General features: G+C 38.9%; 1 protein-coding gene across 1 annotated transcript; it reads left to right on the top strand.

Annotated features, from left to right (window-relative positions):
* The first annotated feature begins 787 nt into the window (after positions 1-787).
* Positions 788-19,429, top strand: SPMIP7 (sperm microtubule inner protein 7). Its single transcript, XM_066313596.1, is given in 8 exon segments — positions 788-808; positions 1,938-1,995; positions 1,998-2,286; positions 2,288-2,301; positions 5,826-5,853; positions 8,820-8,857; positions 9,378-9,486; positions 19,317-19,429. Coding segments are annotated over 8 exon segments (666 nt in total). The 3' UTR covers positions 19,426-19,429.
* The last annotated feature ends 1,908 nt before the right edge of the window (positions 19,430-21,337 follow it).

Consider the following 21,337-nt stretch of genomic DNA (forward strand, 5'->3'; position numbering starts at 1 on the left):
GAAAATGTCTCCACCGACACGGAAGAGGTTACGTGGGGGTTGCCTGCAGGAGGATGAGGAGGATGAGGAGGAGGAAGATGAGGAGGATGAGGATGAGGATGAGGATGAGGATGAGGATGAGGAGGAGGAGGAGGAGGAGGAGGAGGAGGAGGAGGAGGAGGAGGAGGGTGAGGAGGAGGAGGAGGAGATTGAGGAGGAGGAGGGCGAGATTGAGGAGGAGGAGGGCGAGGAGGGCAGGGCGAGGAGGGCAGGGAGGCGATCCGCGCCCCTCAGCCCCTCAGGCACACGGTCCCGCCCCGCAGCCTCCCGGGCGGAGGCGGCCCTGGGGCTTTCCCGGCCGCAGCGCCCGGTCTGCGCTTGCACCTCCGGCGAAAGCAGGGAAGGGAGGGGCGGGGAGTAGAGGCTTTCACATCCTCAAACCCCGGGGAAACATCTGCTGCTGCAGCCGCCGCCGCGGTGCCGTCCGAAATCGTCCCGCCGCTGGGTTTAGTGAATCCCAGCCCATGCCCGCTCCAGGGGCAGCTCCTCTGAGGCGGGGAACCGGCCTCGTGCTCCCCGCAGCTCCTCCTTAAAAAATAAGAACCAAGGAAGTCCTGGCTGCAGAGCCAAAAAATTAAAGTGCTAAACCAGACACTGTCGTGGGTATCCATGCCTCTGCTGCTCCATCTTCATCGCACTGGCACAAAAAGACAATTCAGAGTGTCTGGGGTCCGAGGGCAGTGGCATGCTCCCGTGGCACTGGAGTGTTTAGAATCTGTGCTGCAGTAGAGAAGGGATTTTCTGAAAGATGGAGGGAAGGAGAAGAGGGGTGAGACACGAGGAATTCTCTGGGGAGCGAATAAAGTCTGACAGAAAAATAACACTTTATTGGAAGATTTGGTATATTGTTACTTTTCTAGAGAATGAAAGAAGTTGTTTATGTCAGAGAATCAGGAATGATCCACAGGAGTCCTGAAGCAAAGTAAAAGGCAGATGTAATAGAGAGGACTAGCCTGGACACAAAAGCAATCCATCCATGTGCTTATTTAGACCTGGATCACTTCAGAATGCTGACAGTATAAATAGTTCAGCCTTCCTAGGCAAATTCATTTACCAGGATAAACAGGATAGAATCCCTGTCAATAAAATCCAAGACAGTTTAAATTGCATTTCATTCTAAAAGATGAATGCAACAAAACAAGAGTCACCCTTGTAATGTCTTCCATCCTGCGCCTTACCTGGGTCTCCCATGTTTACCTCTCCTGTCACCTCCTTCTAAAGCTCTCCAGGAGGAGGTAAGAAGGTAGGGAGGAAAAAGTCAATCTGCATCACTGAATGTAATTTCTAGTGTGAAACATTGTATTTGATATGAAAATTACTGAGAGTCAGTAAATAAAGACATCACTGTGACATTTTAAAGGCTTGTTACTGGTAAAAGTCAAATTTTGGAAGGTTTTGTTTTCACTCAGGTAAATGTGGAGTTATGATAGAAAGTGGCCACAGATGTATCAGTGTTCTGTTTTCAGTGTGTTGGCTTAGCATTACAGTGTCCACACTGTATATAAAACATTCTCGGCTCTCACTACAACTTGTTATGTGTGTCCTCTTGAAGGACTACATTACAGTGACAGGCATGAACTAAGTTTCTCACCAGGATAAATTTCATTAAGAGGTGTCTTCCGTGATTACCAACCAATAGAAAAAATGAGCATGCAATAGCCCTGTTCCTTCTGTACCATATTTGATAAATCTCATTTCAGGAAAGAATTCAGTACTTAAACACTGCCATGCTCTTCTGTGCACTTTTGGTTTTTTCTGGAGAATGGCCTTTACTTTTGCTGTGATTTATTGGCTGGGACTTCAGAATCTTGGAGAAACAGGAGCAAGTTGCATCTTCTAAGTTTACTCCCACAGATGGACAATAGAAGAGAATGACTGTTTTCTGATGGACCCGAAAGGCAGGCAAGTGCCTTGAAAAGTCTTCGACTGCCTTGTCAGTTGAACCAATTTACAAGATGATCACCAATGGTATCCAAGTCTGTTGAAGATGTGCATGCCTGTTATGAGGTATTGAGAGCAATCATGGTTTTGCCAGCTTTGAAGAGAAAACAGTAATTATTTCCTTAAATTCTATTTATTCACTCTTCCCATAGGGGCAAATGACCCTGTATTTCCACACCCGGATGTTGTGCCTTTAATAGATCTGTGCCCAGGTTTTGTGAGTCCAGCAGCAGGTGCTGAACAGCAGCCCAGTGTTGGAAGAGCTATTGAATCTATGGCAGACTGCAGCGATAAGAGACCTCATCAGTGTCCCCATCAGAGGTGAGAGAGCCTAGCCTGACCAGGAATCCAGCTAGGACAGAAGGTGGAAGTCCAGGGTATAACTCAGAGGTAAACTATTTTTTCATAATCATTGAAGAAAATGGTGGTGCTTAACAAATAAATAAAATGAGTTTCTGAACTCCATTCCCCAGGGTCCTAAAGGAACAATCTTCTAAAATACATTTGTCTTGGATATTTAAACTGAATATAACAACTGCAGTAGAGTGTTTGTATGATTCATGGTTTCTGCTGTAGCAAAGAGGTACCAGTCAGCAAATACTAATGAGAATTCTAATGCTAAAAATCCCAAAATAACTTTGAAGGTAATTAATGCTTTTTTAAATATCTATTTATGTAAAATATTAAGTAATTTACCACAGTTCTAATAAATACCTACTTTAATGCAAACCAAGAAGCCCAACTCACTCCAAAGTCAGGAAATCCCCTGGATATTTCTGTGTATTTTCGTATTTCCTGACAAGGTGCAGTGCAACACATTTAGAGACCTGTTCCAGTGTCTAGTTGATCAAACAACAGAAGTTCTTGAAGACTTCCATCACATATTGGTCAAAGTACCACATTAACCTCTTATTTTATATCAGTGTCTTACACATAAATTGTAAGTCTGATAATTTTGTAGTGATTGTAGCATCAGAATGGAAATTCATTCCTTATAACATAATATAGAATTGGCTTGATGCTTTCAGAATTTTCTGATAAAAATTGTGGAAAGCAGAAATACCTGCCCAGGACTTATAAAGATAGACATAATTAACAATAAGCAATATGTTTGAAGTTAATTTCAGTGACTTGAATAGAGAAAGGCTCATTAAAGCTACAACAAAATTTTATGGTATCTCATGCTACATGCATGAGCATGTAGGATGAGGGGAGGCATTTCTTAGAACATGATAGGAAAATGTAAATAAACTCCTAGTTCCATTTTGCTATGAAGCAGTGCAGTTACTGCACAGTTAGTGGAGTTACTGCCCAATTTGCCTTACTTTATACATGTTATTGTCACCAAAACGTCTCTAAGTGCCATAAATTCTGGCAGTGGTTTTGGTTCCCGGTTTCTGTCTTCAAACTTTGCATTTTAAATCACTTCTTGCTTAATGCAGCCATATAAAAGAACTGTAAGGAACCCAAGAAACCACAAGGGATAAAAAATAAACTACATAATTTTTCTTTTTTTTTCTTGCCCATACCATGTAATTTTCACTCTTATTTCTCATTTACTGTTTTCTTCATTTACATATGAAAATTAGACCTCAGACATCAGTCAGAAATGTTCAGATGGTTTTTTTCTCCAAGCCTCTGGAAAAGTGAAGGGGAAAGAAGATTTGAGATAAGTAATTTTATCTGCCCACTAATTTTTCCAAGGCAAAGAAAAGCAGGCAGAAAGAGACATACTCTGGTACATAGAGACACACCTGAAATGAGCACAGGCAACATCTGAAACTGAATGCCATCAAGTCATTAATCTGGGTTACAGTCAAGAGAGTGCTCTGAAATGGACAGTAGTTCCAGGAAGCAGATAGAAACTGTCTGGTGGCTTTCTGATATTATTTTGTTCTGGAAAGTTCACTATTAGACTAAAATGCTGACCCTGCTGAAGTAATCAGGAAAAGTCAAACTTAACTCAGAGACAAACCTTGAAACAGATACAGTGCAGCATAAATTTCTTAAGGAAATGGTGTAAGTGTTCTTCCAAACCTAGTATGCATTTACATGTTTTCCTGTGAGGCTGAGGTATTAGCTACAAATGTGTAAATATTGATATAAAAAGTAAATGAGTTTTTAGATACTATTTTTAATGGCACTGCATAAACGAATTCCAGATTTTAGTTGTATGATTCAGAGCTCAACTACCAGCCCCCAGGCATATGATGTAAGTTGCTAACCTTTCTAGATACCAGTCCCAAGGCATTCCACAGTGAAGTCATTTGGTGAAGTTGTGCTGAAAGAGATCAGTCAGGCATTTTGCAAACAAATTCTACAGTCACTTTCTCCACTGTGTGTCTGGGACATAGAAAAAAGAGACAGAAGCAGCCTTTGAGACAGATGAATTGCCGTATATAAAACATCTGCAATAGAGGAGCTTCTCTGTTGTGAGAAGATGTAGCACTACAGCTTTGGCAGCCCACAACTTTTAACTTCTCTAGCAGATTTTTGCATTTGCTGAGCAAAGCAAACTCTCTGTGAAGCTCTGTAATAGCAAAGCAAATGTGAGAAGTTGATGGTGAAGGTCATTCTAAGACTGAATAATCAGAGAAAGAATGACAGATGAGGAGCTATTGCCCGTGTATTCTCAGTCCATATAGGGGAGGTGCTCCATGCTACAAGACCAGGCCTTGAGGGTGTTTGCCTGTGGAGTCCCCTTCTCTCACTTATATAACAGGTTTTTTTCACCTTTTCTCTGTGGCCTGAAGTTTTCTTTGCAGTGGTTAGGAGAAGGATGACCTCAGAATTTGACCATACAGGTGTATTTGTACTGGGGACCTGCTGATGAGGTCCCCCTGCCCAGTTTGTAAATATTATTCTATTTGTGGGCCTCAACACAGACATTATGGGAATTACAGAAAGAAACAGGTTATCTGACTGATAACTGATAAAATCTGATAAAGAACAGAGATGATTCCTTGCCCCTGCTGGAAACTAACACATCTGAAGACACAGTTTTCTCCAAAGCTGGGAAATGGGAAATAGGAAATACTATGGAGTTAACTTATAGACTTGGTAGTAACCATTTTTGAAAGAAATATGTAGTTTACTCATGCTGCTACTGGATTTTTGGATTTCTCAAAAAGCCCACATAGTCCAGCATTTCATCCAAGACTGGCTAATTAGTAAAGTGTTTATCCTTCCTCCAAATATTTTCCTATCACACAGTGATTTGTTGATCAGGGATTCATGACCAGGAGATTGTGTGTTTTAGTTAACAGTCATGGATTCACAAATTTGTCTTCGTGAATATATACATTTGCTTTTTTGAGCACATCACTTACATTCCAACTCCCTACTTACAGCTAATCTGTGTGTATGTTAGGGCAAAATGTCCTAGGCCCAGATGGGTTATCTGAAGGATCTCTAGCAGTGATCTCTATCCACCTGGAAAACCGATCCTTTATCCCTTCCTTCCATCTGTGATATTCTAACCAATTATTTATCCATGTGAAGATCTTATCTTTCATCTACTGTTTCTTTAAGAGGTTCAGTTGAAGAATTTCATGTAGAACTTAACTGAAATAGTTGTGGTCATATTATATTAATTTCCCTGTGGTCTTTGCATAGGAAGACTTCCTTTCTTAGTGGTTCCTCTGCTAAAGCAATAAGCATTTTCTCCAGAATAATCATTATTCTGGAGAAGTAATCATCCAGGAATAATGCAATATTAAGCAGCACATTGGGTGAGAGGTATCTCAAGATAGGATTCCAGCCTTCTCCTCTACATTTCAAATATTGATAGAAAATTACCTTAGCCAGTACTTACTTAGTAAGTTACAACTTTTCTCTGCCTGTAGAAATAGAAAGAAGAAAGTTTAATCAGAGGTAACAAAATGTAAAGTAAAGTGAAAAGAATTGTGCAACTTGAAAAACAACAAATGAACTATTTATGGACATTCAGACCTTGACAAATTAGATGTCTGGACAATCACCAGCCAATTAAGTTCAACAAGGAGAAGTGATGGAATATGTACTCTGTTTGTACAAACAGACTACAGAATGAGATGCTGGAAGCAGTGCCATGGAAGAGACAGGGGATCCTGGTCTATGGCAAGTTGAACATGAGCCAGCAGTGCCCGTAGTAGCCAGTAGCCAGGAGGGCCAAGTACGTCCTGGGGGGCATCAGGCACAGCATCACAGCCGGGCAAGGGAGGAGATTGTCCTGCTCTGCTCTGAGCTGGGGCAGCTTCACCTTGAGTCCTGTGTGCAGTTTTGGGAGGCACAATATAAAACAGACAATAAGTTATTAGTGAGTGTCCAAAGGAGGGCAGCCAAGATGATGAAAGGTCTGGAGGGGAAGCCATGTGAGGAGCAGCTGAGGCCACTTGGTTTGTTCAGCCTGGAGGAGACTGAGGGGAGACCTCATTGCAGTTACAGCTTCCTCATGAGGGGAGGAGGAGAGGCGGGAACTGATCTCTTCTCTGGGCTGATCAGTGACAGGACCCAAGGGAATGGCCTGAAGCTGTGTCAGGGGAAGTTTTGGTTGGATATTAGAAAAAGATTCTTCACCCAGAGGGTGGCTGGGCCCTGGAACGGGAAGTGGTCACAGCACCAGCCTGACAGAGTTCAAGAAGCATTTGGATGTCACCCAGGCACATGGTGTGACTCTTCGTTATGGTCGTGCACTGGGCCAGGAGTTGGACTCGATGATCCTTGAGGGTCCCTTCCAACTCATATTATTTTGTGATCCTGTGAAAAATGGCCTAGAGCATACTCAAAAATATCTGTGCTTTTGAATACCCATAAAACAATGAAATGTGCAATAGCATACTGCCTGATAAGCTAATAGGTCATCTGGAAGTACTGTAAAAATTGAAATAATCTCTTTAAGGCTGAGTGACATTGAATATAACAACTATGGTTTCACTAAGGGTTAGATTATTTATCATGCCTACAGTTACCTATTTCCCTTTGCATTTGCTTTTCGCTTGCCCAATAGCAAAATGACTCTTTGTTAATTCAATAACTTAGGGTTTTTTCTGTTGCTTTTGCCATGCATGTCCTCTCTAATATAAACTGGTGTAGTTTATGCTTAGTTACAAGTAGTTTTCAGGGAGTCATTTGTAGCGTTTTCTTTCAAAAGACTAAAAGAGAGACAAGAAGTAATAGTATTAAGTTATATTTATCTTCCGTATGTAAAGAGAAATAGAATAATTAACCAAAGAATCAAGTGAAAGAATCTGGAAGAATAATTTGAAAATCTTTTATTTAGCATTAACTGTTGCTGGGCCCACTAAATACTTGTAAGTTTAAAATATAAGGGGTCAAAATCAATGCATAGTGTCTACATGTCAAATATTAACAGTGAACTACCATTTCTTTTTAAAGCAGTTTTTGCTCTCCCTTAACAAATCTCACATTAGGTTAGTTTACTTGTGATCATTACCTGTAACAATTATAATTTTTAATGAACTAAAATTCTGTCTTGCAATTGGTCCTGATTGCTGCCTGAAAAACTATTAAGTCAGATTATTTAGCTAATTGCATACAAGAGGCATGCAATTATGATTTTAGGTTGTTTGGCAGCTTCTAGGACAGATTTCAAACAGGATCTTTTACCTCTCCACAGAGATTTGGTGATTTGTAAATTTCAGTTTTTGCTAATATTGGAGGTATCTGAACAGTCCTTTTACAAAGTCTGTGGACAGTTAATTATCTCAGAAGACTAAATTCAGCAGCATTCCATAACTAGAGAAGATATTCAGTTAGTACCTATATCAAAAATACGATCTGCGTGCTTCTCCTGTGAGAGAGTTAAATATAAAAAGCAGAACAGGAGAAACCTGTAAAGGGAATGATTGTCATGATTTCATACATCTGATGTTTGCATTAAGACATGACATTTATGAAAACACCATGGTAATCATACCCACGCACAAACTCAAGGGGTTTTTTGCTGTCTGTCCAAAACAATCACTTCTGCATTGATGTCTTTTATTTACTCTGTCTTTCACCTATTCAAATTTATCTCAGAGTGAAGCATTTTAGATGAGTCAATAAAAGGTCACAGAAGTCTTAAAAGGGGTCAAATAACAGTTAAGTTGAGACAAAGAAAGAAAAGATGCTCAAAGTATGTTAGAAAAATAAGAAAATAAGAAATGTTTCCTTTCCTGAGTATGGGCCAGAAGGTTTGCTCAGGAAAAGTCAATGGATAGGTGAGTTACTGGCAGAGTGAGACATACAGTGTCTGACAGGTACCTCAGCAGGGTGGAAGAAAAGCGAGGTGATAGATAGATAGATAGATAGATAGATAGATAGATAGATAGATACATACATACATACATACATACATACATACATACGTACATACATACATACATACATACATATCACTATCATGGTTTCTTGAATGATGCTCTTTAGAAGGAATATAGTTGTGGACAGTGAGGATTGCTTGCAGGGACAGACCAAGAGAGAAATTCAGGACTCGTGTTAAGTTTTCCTCTATTCCCAAGAGCTCAATGAAATAAGTGTTGCTAGAAGAGAAGTAGTTAATTTTAAAGGAAAACTGCTTATACTGTCCTATGAAATTTACTGAAGTCCTAGTATCAGAAGAGGCTAAAAGATAAGATTCTGCCTGCTGAGCTAGTTCTTTTAGCATGTATGCCAAACTAATCATTTGCCTCTGTCTTTTACCAAATTCAAATGAGCACTGCATTATTCCAAGAGCAAAACTTTGACTTGTCACCACCTGTCTTTTGGGACCTCATAAATATTCTATCAGAATGTTCTACCTGATTAAAAAAAAAAAAAAAAAAAAAAAAGTTACTGATCCATTTTGTCTTTAAAAGGGTAAGCCAAAGCTCTCAAACCTGTCCTATTCCTTTGTATATGTAAGTACAGTGCCCCTAGGGTGTTTAAACTTTTGTCATTTTTGATTAAGTCCAAACAGTCCCTCTCTCATTTTCTGGAACAATAATTGTAGCTGGACTATGTTATTTAATCTTAAGGCATTTTCTGGTGTCAAAGGAGGGTCTATGCTGAGTATCCATAGCTTGTGGGTATCTCCAACTTCTTACCTGTAAACCAGAAATCAGAATCTGTTATGTCCACTTCATAAGAGTATCCCAGTCTGATCATAAGAATAAAGGATGAGAGATTTCTATCTTATTTCCATTTTTTCCCAAGCCTTTCTGCACATATGTATTAGAGTTGTCATTTGTTATGTGCTGCAAGTTCAGCAGATGATTGTTTTCATCTTGGGATATGCCAAGCACACAGGGCCATTCATTTCTGTGTTTTTTCTAGTGCACCATTTTAATAAATAACTAGAAGTTTAGAGGATGCAGTGTATGGTTCAGCTGCCTCCACCAGCTGTCTTATGAATAATGTACGTATCTTTGATTTACATTCTCTCTGCTGTGTTGGTGCAGTAAATTTTGAAGACACTGCTGGTGTAGACTTAGTCCCACTTAACCATGTGCAAACTTCAAAGCCTCACTACACAAGCACTGCACATTATGTTTCACTTCTTGGCATGATTTTCATACTGCCTCTTGAGTTCCTGTTACCTGAGAAAAGGGAAAAAACTGTTAAAAATCTGATCTTGGGTGAAAAGAATGGAAGCATGCTTATTTTCAAACTATACTATACTTTCAGATTTCAAATATTTCCTGTTCTTTAGTATTAATGGTCTGTTGCATGTTTGATTTGAATATTGCCATGTCCAAAGTGTGTGATTGTTAACTTTAGTCACTATATGGCCTGTGAGTGTGCAAAAACTCCCTGAATGCTATTGAAAATTATACTTCTAGCTAGCTCATTAACTTAGAAGTTTTTCACTTTAAGCCATTCCTAAACCTGTCGTTGGTAGCTTGAGCTGATATTAAGTGTTTATTTGCAAACTTTTGGGAAAGGAAAATGGTAAAAGTAACAGCTTAATGATAAGAATTAAAAGAATTTAAAAAAAAAGAAGAACTAGATTGTTATTTTTGCTTAAACAGAATTTTTCTTTGCATCAGCCTTTCTCATGCACCCTTGGAATGGTCTTCCTCAGTTCACATTTTTGAGGAAAGTACAGAAGGGATACTTCACTGGTAAAGCAGAAATATTGCCCTTCCTGTTCTGAAGAAAAGACTTGATGCTGGGTGTTGCATCAGAGTATGTGCTAAGCACTCCTGGTTGTTGGAATCTGCCTTGTGAGTTGCTGGAATTTTTGAGCTACAACTTAGATCTGTTAATTTATGTTTCTTACATCTGTTTCAGGGTGAATGTATATCCTTTTGCAGTGCATCACATGCTGCTACCTGTGTGGGGAACAGCACATCATTCTTCACACAGCAGCAGGTTCACAGGTAAAGTGAGGTGCTAATCACTGTAAGGTCATCACATTTGACCCACATTACTGCAAACAAGCCTATTCATCCCAAGCTTTTTATGACATAATGCGCCATTCTGATTATTTTATCTCACCTTCTGCACAAGTCATCTGATTTCTTAGAGCTTGCATCTAAGTTTTCTGCTTGAATTGCAACAAAAATAGTATAAAATGGTTATTGAGAAATGAATGTGGTTTCAAAATACAACACATACAGAATACAACATAGTGCTGAACAGAGATGTCTGAGTTGCCATGAAGTTATAGAGTTGTTAACCCTTTTTGCTGTTATAATGGAGCTTTGAAGAAGAGAAGCAGATGTGTGCACTCTGCTGCAGGCAGACATCCTATCTGGGACTATTTGCATCACATGGTATCATGGAGGATTTGTAAGTTCAAGCAACTGGTCCTGTATTGCCTTCTCTAGAATGCTGCATCTCATTTTTCTGGTTTTTAGTGAGTGAGGCTACAGATTTCATTGATTTCTGGCAACAAGGAGATCAAGACCTCTGAGATATAGAAGAGTCTGACATCTCAAAACTCAAAAAACCTCAGCTGTGAAAAACTCAATTCCATCTGGAAAATTTTCTTAAATTTCTCACACTTATTATCTGTCCATGACTGTCAGACATCAAGATTGCTATGATTTTGAGCAGAAGAAAGTCAGAAAGCATAAAGTTTGCCTATAATTTATTTTTCTCATTTCATGTGTTTGCCAGTAGTTTTTAGAAAGATGTGTAAAGGCTGTTAAACTTGATCAAAGTCCTTGAAAAGTCAGATATATACTTTGGACTGAGAAGCCTAAATATGATTTGGAAGTATAAAGTGTAAAGCTCTTTTAGCAGAGAGACACTTTCACTCTCACAGAGTAACAACAGCACTTCCTGCTAGCAGCACTTTGGGCAGCAGCATCAGAGCCTGGGCATTACTCCAGAGTGAGACAGTGTCCTTCCCCAAACCCTGCAAGAACGTGGTTACCATTCAAATTATTAGCAAAGCTGAAAGTAACTAAGAGTCATGTAGCTGCAGAGACAAACAGGAAGAGTGGTGAACCTGGGCATGTTTTTTATGTTAGCCTTGCACCCACCCTCTCTTCCTTTTGGCAGAACAGGAAACCATCTTCTGTTTTTCTTCTTTTTTTCTTAAGGAATTAGAAAAAAGATAAAAGTCTTGATCTGTGCCTAGTAGTTGAGCCTAAAAGCCCCTAATACAAGATCAGCATTGTGAAGAGCTGCTGTGCACATATCCAGAACCCTAGATAATATTCTGAAGTCCCTACTATGCAACTTGGAAGTTTTACAGATGTAAATCCAGGTGCAACACATTAAGGTCATTCAACAAATTCCCACTGGGAATCTGTAGCACCTTTAGGAATGAAACTTCACTTATCCTGAGCCCAAGCACGTGCTGTTTTTTTTAACTGAACTCTGATCTTTAGGCTTTTAAAATAGTGCTGTACTCAAACTTGGTTTTGTATTATATTATTTAGGACAAAGTGATGGTCACCGTTCTTAAAAATTAGGCTGAAATAAAAATTAAAATTTAGGAATCATAATCATGTGTTATCCAGCTTTTCTTGGTGTTTCAGATATGGAATAACTGTGGGAGCTTTCAGCACGTGTAAAAAGCCACGTGATAAGTGTTGTGATTCATCTAGAAGTGCTAAATTTATGAATATGAACTTATTAATAACTGTAGGTGTAATCTGGTGGCAGTCTAGAATGGTCAGTGAAAATTGCCCAAAGAGATCTATGGATGTGCTGTTTGAAGACGATTCATCTTTGGACTTGACCAAAAATCCTGGATCATAATTCAGTTCTTCTCATTCTCTTTCCAGCTGTCATTAAAACCTGCCTCTGGGGAAAGCCATAAATGGCACAGTCTCTTGAGGTCAGTTCTAGCCTGGGAATGTAGCCTCATTCTTAATATCCGTGGTTTGTATATGTACTCCTGAATTTGTTTTAGAATTAATTTGTTGCTCTCTTTCATCCCCAGATATGTTGCAATGTATGCCTAAAAGCTGGAATCCTCTACAATTTCTTTCCCACAGGTAACATAGAAATAAGGTTTTTTTAAAAAGTGACAGTCAAAAAATTAGGAAGCTATTATGGAAGAGCATTCCGAAAATCTTTCTCTTACGCAGTCCTCTTTCACCAAGACACCTCATAATTTTTTTCATAAAACTTATAATCTCATTGAACAGCTCAGTGCTTCATTGAGTGGACTATATTGTCAGAATACACGTGGTGTAGGCTTGAAACTTATCTTTTTATCCCACTAATGAATGAGGTTCCAAGTTGAATGCATTGATTTTTTTTGTATTTTCAATGTATGTTTCTTGTGGGATTTTTTCAAATATACTGGTAACAGTTACCCATTGGCTCAAGTGGCTTTTGTGGTATTTTGAAATGTACCAATTTTTGTGCATACCTTCTTTTTCTTCATTTTTTCCCTACTTGTCTGCCAACTGTAAATTCTCTTGCATTTGCATTCTTGTTTTTCCAACACATAAAGTGTGAATTCCATTTGAATCAGTGAGTTAAGGGTATCTGCTAAACAAGGTTTCCTGAATAGGGATAGGATTGAGAATTTGTTCACATACTTTGCAGAACTGAGACCTCTGGGGTTTCTTTTACAAGACTTTAAATTCTGAATTTATTGTGTCTGTTTTCCTTGGGGTTTTTTTGCTTTGTTTATTACTGGTTTGACTGTTTATGATTTCTTTATAATATTAATTTATTTGTTGAAGATTAATACAGCATTTAGCTTTATATGTCACATAACTACCCATATATTAAGTAGGTAAGCAAGTGAGTGCTAAATGAGTATGTTTTGTGCAGCTAGCCAGGCTTTCAAAAATAGCTCAGCAACCGCACATGAAAACCAGAATTCTGAAAGAGCTCACATTCTGGGCGCACGTTGATCGCTTAGCTCCTGCGAAAATCTGACCACAAATGCCATAATCTGATCTCCTGTGTCTAACTGCTGCTCCAACCCACATACATACCAAGGAAGAGGAGGACAGTCCAAATACTGGAAAAACATTGTGTTTTCAGAGGAAATTTTGCAGTAGAGCTACAGTGACTTCCAGGAAGGCTCAGACTGATAAATTCTCTGAGCACTTTTGAGAGGTGCCATGTTATTAAAAAGTGAAAAGAAGTAATGACCCAAATCACTGTTTCTTGTTATTAATAACTACTTTGAAATATTGTCTTTCCTATTAGAAGTGAATTTTGAAGTTAACAATTTCAAAAACTGTAGAGAAACTGCTTTTATTGGATCATATGGGTTTCCAACATAATCATCTGCTGTTTTTTTTTTTCTTAAAAATCTTTATATGTATATTTCATTTTGTATAATTCTACTTCACCCCTAGCCACCAACTTTTTTCCTCTGTTGACTTCTTATGCTCTATGTGGTATTTTAGATTCTGCAGGTGTTTTAAGGGTCAATGGAAAAAAGCCTCCCACACTGGTGATGGGGATTTCCTCTGTAACATTCAGGGGTTGGGCTCTGGTCTGACAGGCACAAATAACTCTTCTCCCTGGTGTTGTTAGAGCTCCCTTACACCTTTAGTGAGCTGGCAGAACTTAATGCAGTAATAGCGTAGCACATTTAGTGCATTCCAGTATATGCAGCAACAGTTCATATCAATCCGGTTTTATTTCTTATATCTGACTTGTGTTTCTCTTTTTAGTGTGTCTTTTGCATTATGACACAACAACTTCCTGATTCACTGCAGTGCCTATTGGAATCTGCCTCTTAACATTTGACTAAAGCAGTTATGACGGTCGTTATGTTTTATTCTTCCACAGAAAGGCCTCTGCCTCCTCAATTAAGTAAAAAAATGTAGCAGTCATCAGCTTTTCAAAACTTTCTACTCATTCCTCAGCTCCTAATCCACAGTAGAGGGCAGTGCTTACACAACTCATGTGCATTCTCACCAAGTGTTGAATTACGTAGTCGCACTTCTGAAACGCCAACTGATGCATTGCCAGAACACTGGTAAAACAGGCTACAGTGTTGGGTTTTGACAGGCACAGACTGACAAGGCTGAAGTGAACTGTCCAGCAGCATTGTGTGTGAGGAAGACAACAGGGTCTGATCAAAAGTACTAAATTGAAATGGGAAACATGCAGCTGCTAGGAAGAAAAAGTCCTGAGTGTTTCAAGTCCTGCAGATCTTGCACAAAGATATTCTCTGATACTACCCGTTATTCATGGTTTCTCAAGCACATTGAGCAAAATGATACTATCACATCAGTACATCTGTAGTGACTTCACGTATTTCTTCAGTGTAGTCATTTTCCAACTGAATGTGTGCGTGCATCCCTTGGAAATTCAAGTTGTCAGAAACCTCACAGGCCACAATTACCTAGGAGCAGGACCCTCTGCTGTCTTGCACCTAGCACAGTATTTTCCAAGGGCTGCTGTAGAATTTTCTCACAAAGCACTCTTTCTTCAGAAACTGAGAGCTTGTCTACCATATATGCCTGCTTAGTGGTTCTCCAGTTTGACTCATTCAGGAGGTTGTGGAGTGAAGTGTGTGTTGAAATATCCTACTTTGCCATTTTACAAATGAGATTTTATTGCTGGCTTGAAATGCTTTATTGTGTCTGAAAAATATTACCCCATACTACAAAAGAGGACTGAAAAATTTGAAAGCAGAATAAAATTGTTTGAAATTGTAGAAATGAAGTTTTCCAGTTCAACATCATTCAAAATATTTGGTGGAGTTGCCATTTTGATGCTTTTATCTTTTCAGGAACCCAAAACCCATTTGTAAGTATCCATTCCCTATCAGGCTTTGACGGCTGAGGGAGATGGGTGTGAAACTAAACCCGCAATGCTGTTGGTCCTATTCTCCACTCTGAATTAAAGCCTTTTGGGTTGTCTTCACAAGTAATCTTAGGTATATTCTTTCACAACACAAGGGAGTGTATGAATTTTCTGACACAGGATCATGCCTGAGACACTTTTAGCATAGGTTGTTCTGTTTGGCAAATGGGATCCCAGGGGCAAAAAGGACATAGAAGGGCACAAATGTGTTACATGTCAGTATTCCTGGAAGAGAATTTGCAGTGGAAACCAGCTGCAAGCCTTATTTACTCTGAGTGGTATCCAAGAGGCCTATTTTATAATAGCAATAAACAAAAGAGTTATAATGACTTCATATGGTGATTTAGTTCTAGTACAGGAGTGTCTATAAGAAAGAGTAAGATTTTAGGAACTCTTTGCTTTTAAGTGTTAAGGTAAAATCTGCCAGGTATCTCACTGGACGGAATTTTTGCACAAAGAACTTGGGTACCTCCATTGCTCAAGCTGAAGTGCTAGATCCAAGGTTTTCAAGAATTACAGATTATTTGGGGGACATCTAGATTTCACTCTCAAATGATGTGGAATTTACAGGGCAAACCTGGGAATCCAATACCCTGGAGGCACACTGGACCGTCACTTTCAACTGCTGCTTCTGAACAATACATAGCTCCTGTGAGTCCTGTGTTATAGGGAATTATCTCAGATACCTTAAGGCATCTCAAATAGCTCTAAATATCATTATGGAGGGCCTACTAAAAATTAAGTCCGCACTGATCTTTGTGATCATTGCCAGGAAATAAAAATCTACAAAGGCATCCCAAGATGGTGAGGCCCCACCTCAAATCCGCTGTCCATTTCTGGGCCTCTCACTACAAGGGGACATTGAGGTGCTGCAGCATGTCCAGAGAAGGGCAACAGAGCTGGTATAGGGTCTGGAGCACCAAGTCTTATGCAGAGCAGCTGAGGGAGCTGGGGTTGTTTAACCTGGAGAAAAGGAAGTTCAGGGGGATCCTTATCCCTCTCTACAGCTACCCAAAAGCCAGGTGGAGGTCAGTGTCTTCTCCCAGGTAACAAGCAGTAGGACAAGAAGAAATGGCTGCCCAGGGAAGTGGTGGAGTCACCATCCCTGAAGATATTTGAAAGACATGTAGATGTGGCACTTGGGGACATGATTTAGTGGTGGACTTGGCAGTCCTGGGTTAACAGTGAACTTGATGATCTCACAGGTCCTTTCCAACCTTAGTGATTCTATGGACATAAAAAGCAGTTGCACACCAATGCAGAGGCACTCAGAGTCACCACAATTCACTTGAAAAACCTTGGTGCCTGCACAGATTCCACTGTCAACACTATGTATTTGTTACTGTTGGTATTAAGAACTGCTAGGATGATAACAAGGAAGTGCATGAACCAGAAAGATGTCAGGGTTACAGAAAGAAAGCTTGATGACGGCAGCATAACCACAGAGGAGTTTTGTCTGTTGCCCAGTGGTAGGCTGGCACTTCATTGTTTTCCTCAGCAGCAACAACATGGGTTAGCAGCTCATTGGAGAAAGCATACAAGAGCTAGACAGCATGATCCAAAAAAACAAACACACAAAGGGGTACTTTTTTAACCTCAGTTTCTTCTGCCTTATCACCTACATAACCGCAGCACAGTTTTGCATCTTCTCAGGTTCCCAGGAGAGCAGCTGCTTTGCTGTAGTGTAACCTTGCTTACTTTCCTGTCCAGCTTCTCTCTGTCCAGCTCTCTTCTTCTAGAGATCTTCATTCATCCCATATAGTATGAATGTACCAACTTCTCTCAATTGTTTCTGACAGTCTAGAACAAGTCTTCATCTTGGGTCATTTTTCAGATCAACTTTTGGGTCACATTTACCAGTTTATGATGCTTTTGTATTTTCTTCTACTTTTGCAAGATTTAAAGGTGAGAAGATTTTATCAATCAGATGCCTAACAGTTGCATCGTTATTATGTGATTTAACTTCAAATAGGCCTATAAAATGCTGCAAGCTAATATAGGACTTCTTGTTGTCATCTACTTCTCTTTGTGATGCCTGCACACTTCCAAGGAAATCACTGGAATTTCATGACATGTGACAGATGTATCTCAGTATGTAGCCCATCACCAGGGTAATAAAGCTGGGTTCACAATTTGACTGATCCCTTCAGAGTGCTATCAGGTATATTTTTGGTTTTGGATGAATTCATGTGCTTACAGTCACAAGCACCCAATATCCATTTTGCCCTTGGTGGGATCCTGATATACAGAGATCCTAATGTGCAGATAACCTAATGGTTGTCTAAGTTGACATGAAAAAGCAAATTTTAATGCAACCCATTTTGGACAATTCTGAAAACATGTTCTATTACTGTAAAAGATTTTCAAGCCACTTGTTGTCTTTGCACAGCTGCTGTCAAGACAGAGAGCAAATTTGTTCCTTGACAAACTAAATACTTAGTGATTCCTTATAGGCAACAGCTTCCCAAGTGCTACAAATTCTCTGTACTGACTCTACAAAGCCACCTTCTCCGGAGAGTCATAGACTGTAGCATGGCCCAGGGAGTGTAGCAATGTATGAAGGTATGGGTTAGTGCAAGGTTACTCCAAACTAAGAGGGTTAGGTGAGCCTTCTGCTAACTGGGTGTAAGGACTATAACATACACCATCAATACTCCCATGTCAAATACAGCTGATTCAGAGGCCTGTGTTATAATTCTGGTAGGTAGATACAGCATTTTGTCATTACCTCTGTTGTTCTGGTGAGGAATTTCAAAGCCAAGATTCCCACTACAGAAGTCAGAGATATACAAAATCTAACAAAATCTAATGAACTGTGTCTCTCACATTTGTCCATTTTTGCATCTTGTGCTGGATTGTTATGGAAAAGGAGTTCATCAGCTTCATGATACTAGAAACTCTATGCACTTTATAATAAAGGAAACTGTTTATTTTTTCACAGAGTACAGGAAAAATGAAGAATACCTCAGAAATTATTTGAAAGGAGGCACTACTATCAGTTATGTGGTGTGAAGACCCACAAATGACTAACAGAGGCAAAGTGTCTAATCCCAAATATTAAGTTGATTCAGCAGATGAAACAGCTTGTTGTGAGCCTTTACCTCCATGCATATGGGCAGTCTGGATGTACATGCATAATTCATGTGTGTCCTACGTATAATTGTATAATTCAACGTGTCCTACTTTGAGATGTCAATACAGAACAATATCGATGATATTCTTTGAAAAACTTTGAGTTGCAAAAAAGGTACCATGTTGGGGGTTTATATTGTTTTATTTCTAATACTCCTGGATTATTTATCTGAACTCATTATTAGTACCTATTTTTTCTTTAATTTTGTCCATCTCTGCTTCATCTTGCAACAACTGCTATCAAATCTTTTTTTGTCCTGCTTCAGATAAGTAGATTTTTTTACTCCATGTCTTTAAGGATCTCTTCTTTTCATTTTCACATTAAAACAGCATCAGAATCAACAAAAGACTTTTGTTTTCCAAGATGTGGTGCATACTGTCTTAGTTCACTGGCACACTCAAACTAGAATTTAAGTTGGTGTCTAAGCAGTGTTGTTTATACTACATCTTAATAAATTCTAAGGGAAATTTAGAGAACCTTAGAATAATTTGGGAAATCATTTTTGTTTCAGCCCATGAAAAATCACACCTATTGGCTTAAAGTGTGTTATGTAAATTCCATATTTGAAGCTAGAAACTAAATATGAGCTAAATCTGTACCACATTTTTAAATATTTCCTTGCTTTTTTTTGCTCTATGCAAACTCTGTGACTTGATTTCTTCTTTGTGATTAAATGTTGCTTCTAATCATGGGTATCATACAGATACCAAACCTAAACAGACAGAAGAAAAAAAATTCTCTAAAGAGCTCACCTTTACAGTGTCCAACCAGAGATTTTTGCCCAGATCATCAGCTAGATCATCATAAAATTGTTTCTCTGACTTTAAAGAAGCTATGACAGTTTATGCGTTCTAAGCACTTCTTACTATTAAGAGATTTTACCCCATCTTTGATAAACTCTATCCATTCTAGAGCTTGTCTATAAGTCATATTTCAAGCCTATAGTCATTTAATTTACCCTTTCTCCATCTCCCATCCCCCTTTTGACTCTTTCCTTTAGCACTCCAAATATTACGGGATACACTGGCAAGGTTCATTGGTAAGCAAGTCACCCAGCAAATTCTAATCTTCCATCAACAGCCCCACCAGTAATTGCAGGAATGCAATGAGGTATATTTCTCATCTCGTTCAGAAAATTTACAGGGAAAATGATAATTGCATTTATTTAGTTAAAGAACAATTAAATGTTACACATGACATTCTATTGGCTTAAAAAATACAGAACAATTGGGGTTAGATCCCACCACATTACTGTTATGCTACTTTGAAGTCTTTTTGAGGTTTTAGAATTTTTCTGGAATGTTGTATGTTATGTGTTGGAAAGGTGATTTTTTTTTTTTTTTTTTTTTTTTTTTTTTTTTTTTTTTTTTTTTTTTTTTGGTGTAACAAATGTCTTTGACATTCATGGGACACTTTGAAAAAAACAAAGTTATCAATTCCCAAAAGAAGACTGTGTGGAGTTTCTCAACTGGTCTTGGCAGACTTATGAAACAGGTATTTGCTATAAAAAAAGGCAGTGAGAAGCAAAGTCATGCCATGGCACCACACTGATGTAGCCTGGGACCCTGCAACTGTGAAATCATCATATCACCCTATCATTATCATGGCTGCCTCATGAGGGGAATTAGTAATCTTTATGCTCTCTTGCTCTTCCATACAAGGCTGGTTGAAACTTGGTGGACCAATATAAGTTTTTAGATGTCTAACTTGTTGATTTCAAAAAATCTGGACTCTTCAAAATTGCTGAAAAATTATTTTCCTTTTGTTAGCATGAAGAGCTTCTGATGCTGGCAAAGAAGTAACTTAGCCTTTCTCCTTAATAGCTTAGTAACTATTTGTTTCTCCTCTCTCCTTTATGGTTTTGTGCTTTATATTCTGTTTTCTTATTATCTGTAGTGATCTAGGATATGGTGACACTTCTCCAAGTTTCCACATTTTTCTGAGAAATTTATCTTCTAATTAGACTTTTAATTTGTCTTAGGATTCTGTTCACAGCACATCACACTTTTTTTCAGCACTGTCAGTGAAAAGTATGCAGAAAAGGCTCGAGGAGATTTAAGGAGCTGCATGGCTTTTAAAGAGTTCATCTTGTCAAGAGATTCATCTTTTCAATGAATGCCCTTACTTACTTTTCTGCTGCCCCCCATCCAGTCACCTCTGCTCTCTTTCTCTTGTGATTATTCTTGGAAAATTGGCAGTGACTTGTAGCTATGGGCTGCTGTTGACAGGGAATGGAAAGATGTAACAAAGTCCTGAGTCTCTGTAATCTGATAAAGCTGAACCCAAAGCAGTCTCATACAGCTCTAAATTGCTTGTAAATGTCACAGACAAATAAAAAAGGCAAAATGCATCTTAGCAAAGTTCATTGAGAGACTTCATTCAGGTACCAGAATTCAAGAGCAAAAATTATAGGCAGCACTGTGATCTGAAGAAAACACATCAGTTACTTCCTTTTATTTTACACAGATGTTACTGTGGATGTAGTTCACAGTGGACAGATTTTCTTCATTTTTCATCTATAGCAAAAACAGGGTTCTCATTCTGTGCCAATGGATATTTTCCAGAATGAGGACAGAATCTCCTAACCTATTTGAAGAAGATTGTGTAGAAGATTGTACACTAGCAATCGTATCCAGAGATGGCAAAGCAGTTTTTTCCACCCTGTGCCTGAGCTATATTATACATTTCCTTGAAGAGATAGTATCCCTGATTGCAAAACTGTAGTAGGTCTATGGTCCTACTTGTGGAGTAAGTTATTGTTCACTGAGATAAGATGGAATATTCTAGTCCTTCATGAAACTGCTATATAAAACTATCATGGATGCTGTGAATTTCCCCTCAACATTAGGTACTGATGCCCACAAAAGAGACATGCTTAACACTTGATTCCTTGCTTTTATAAAATAAATTATAAGAATTTCAGCTGATTTTATGGGTCACAGGTCAAGCTAGACTATAATGAAGAGGTGAAGAAAAGAGATATTATTCCTGTAATTAGGGGTCAGACAATTTGCCTCCATG

Source organism: Sylvia atricapilla, chromosome 1 (genome assembly GCF_009819655.1).
Source record: "Sylvia atricapilla isolate bSylAtr1 chromosome 1, bSylAtr1.pri, whole genome shotgun sequence".
NCBI classification, from domain to species: domain Eukaryota; kingdom Metazoa; phylum Chordata; class Aves; order Passeriformes; family Sylviidae; genus Sylvia; species Sylvia atricapilla.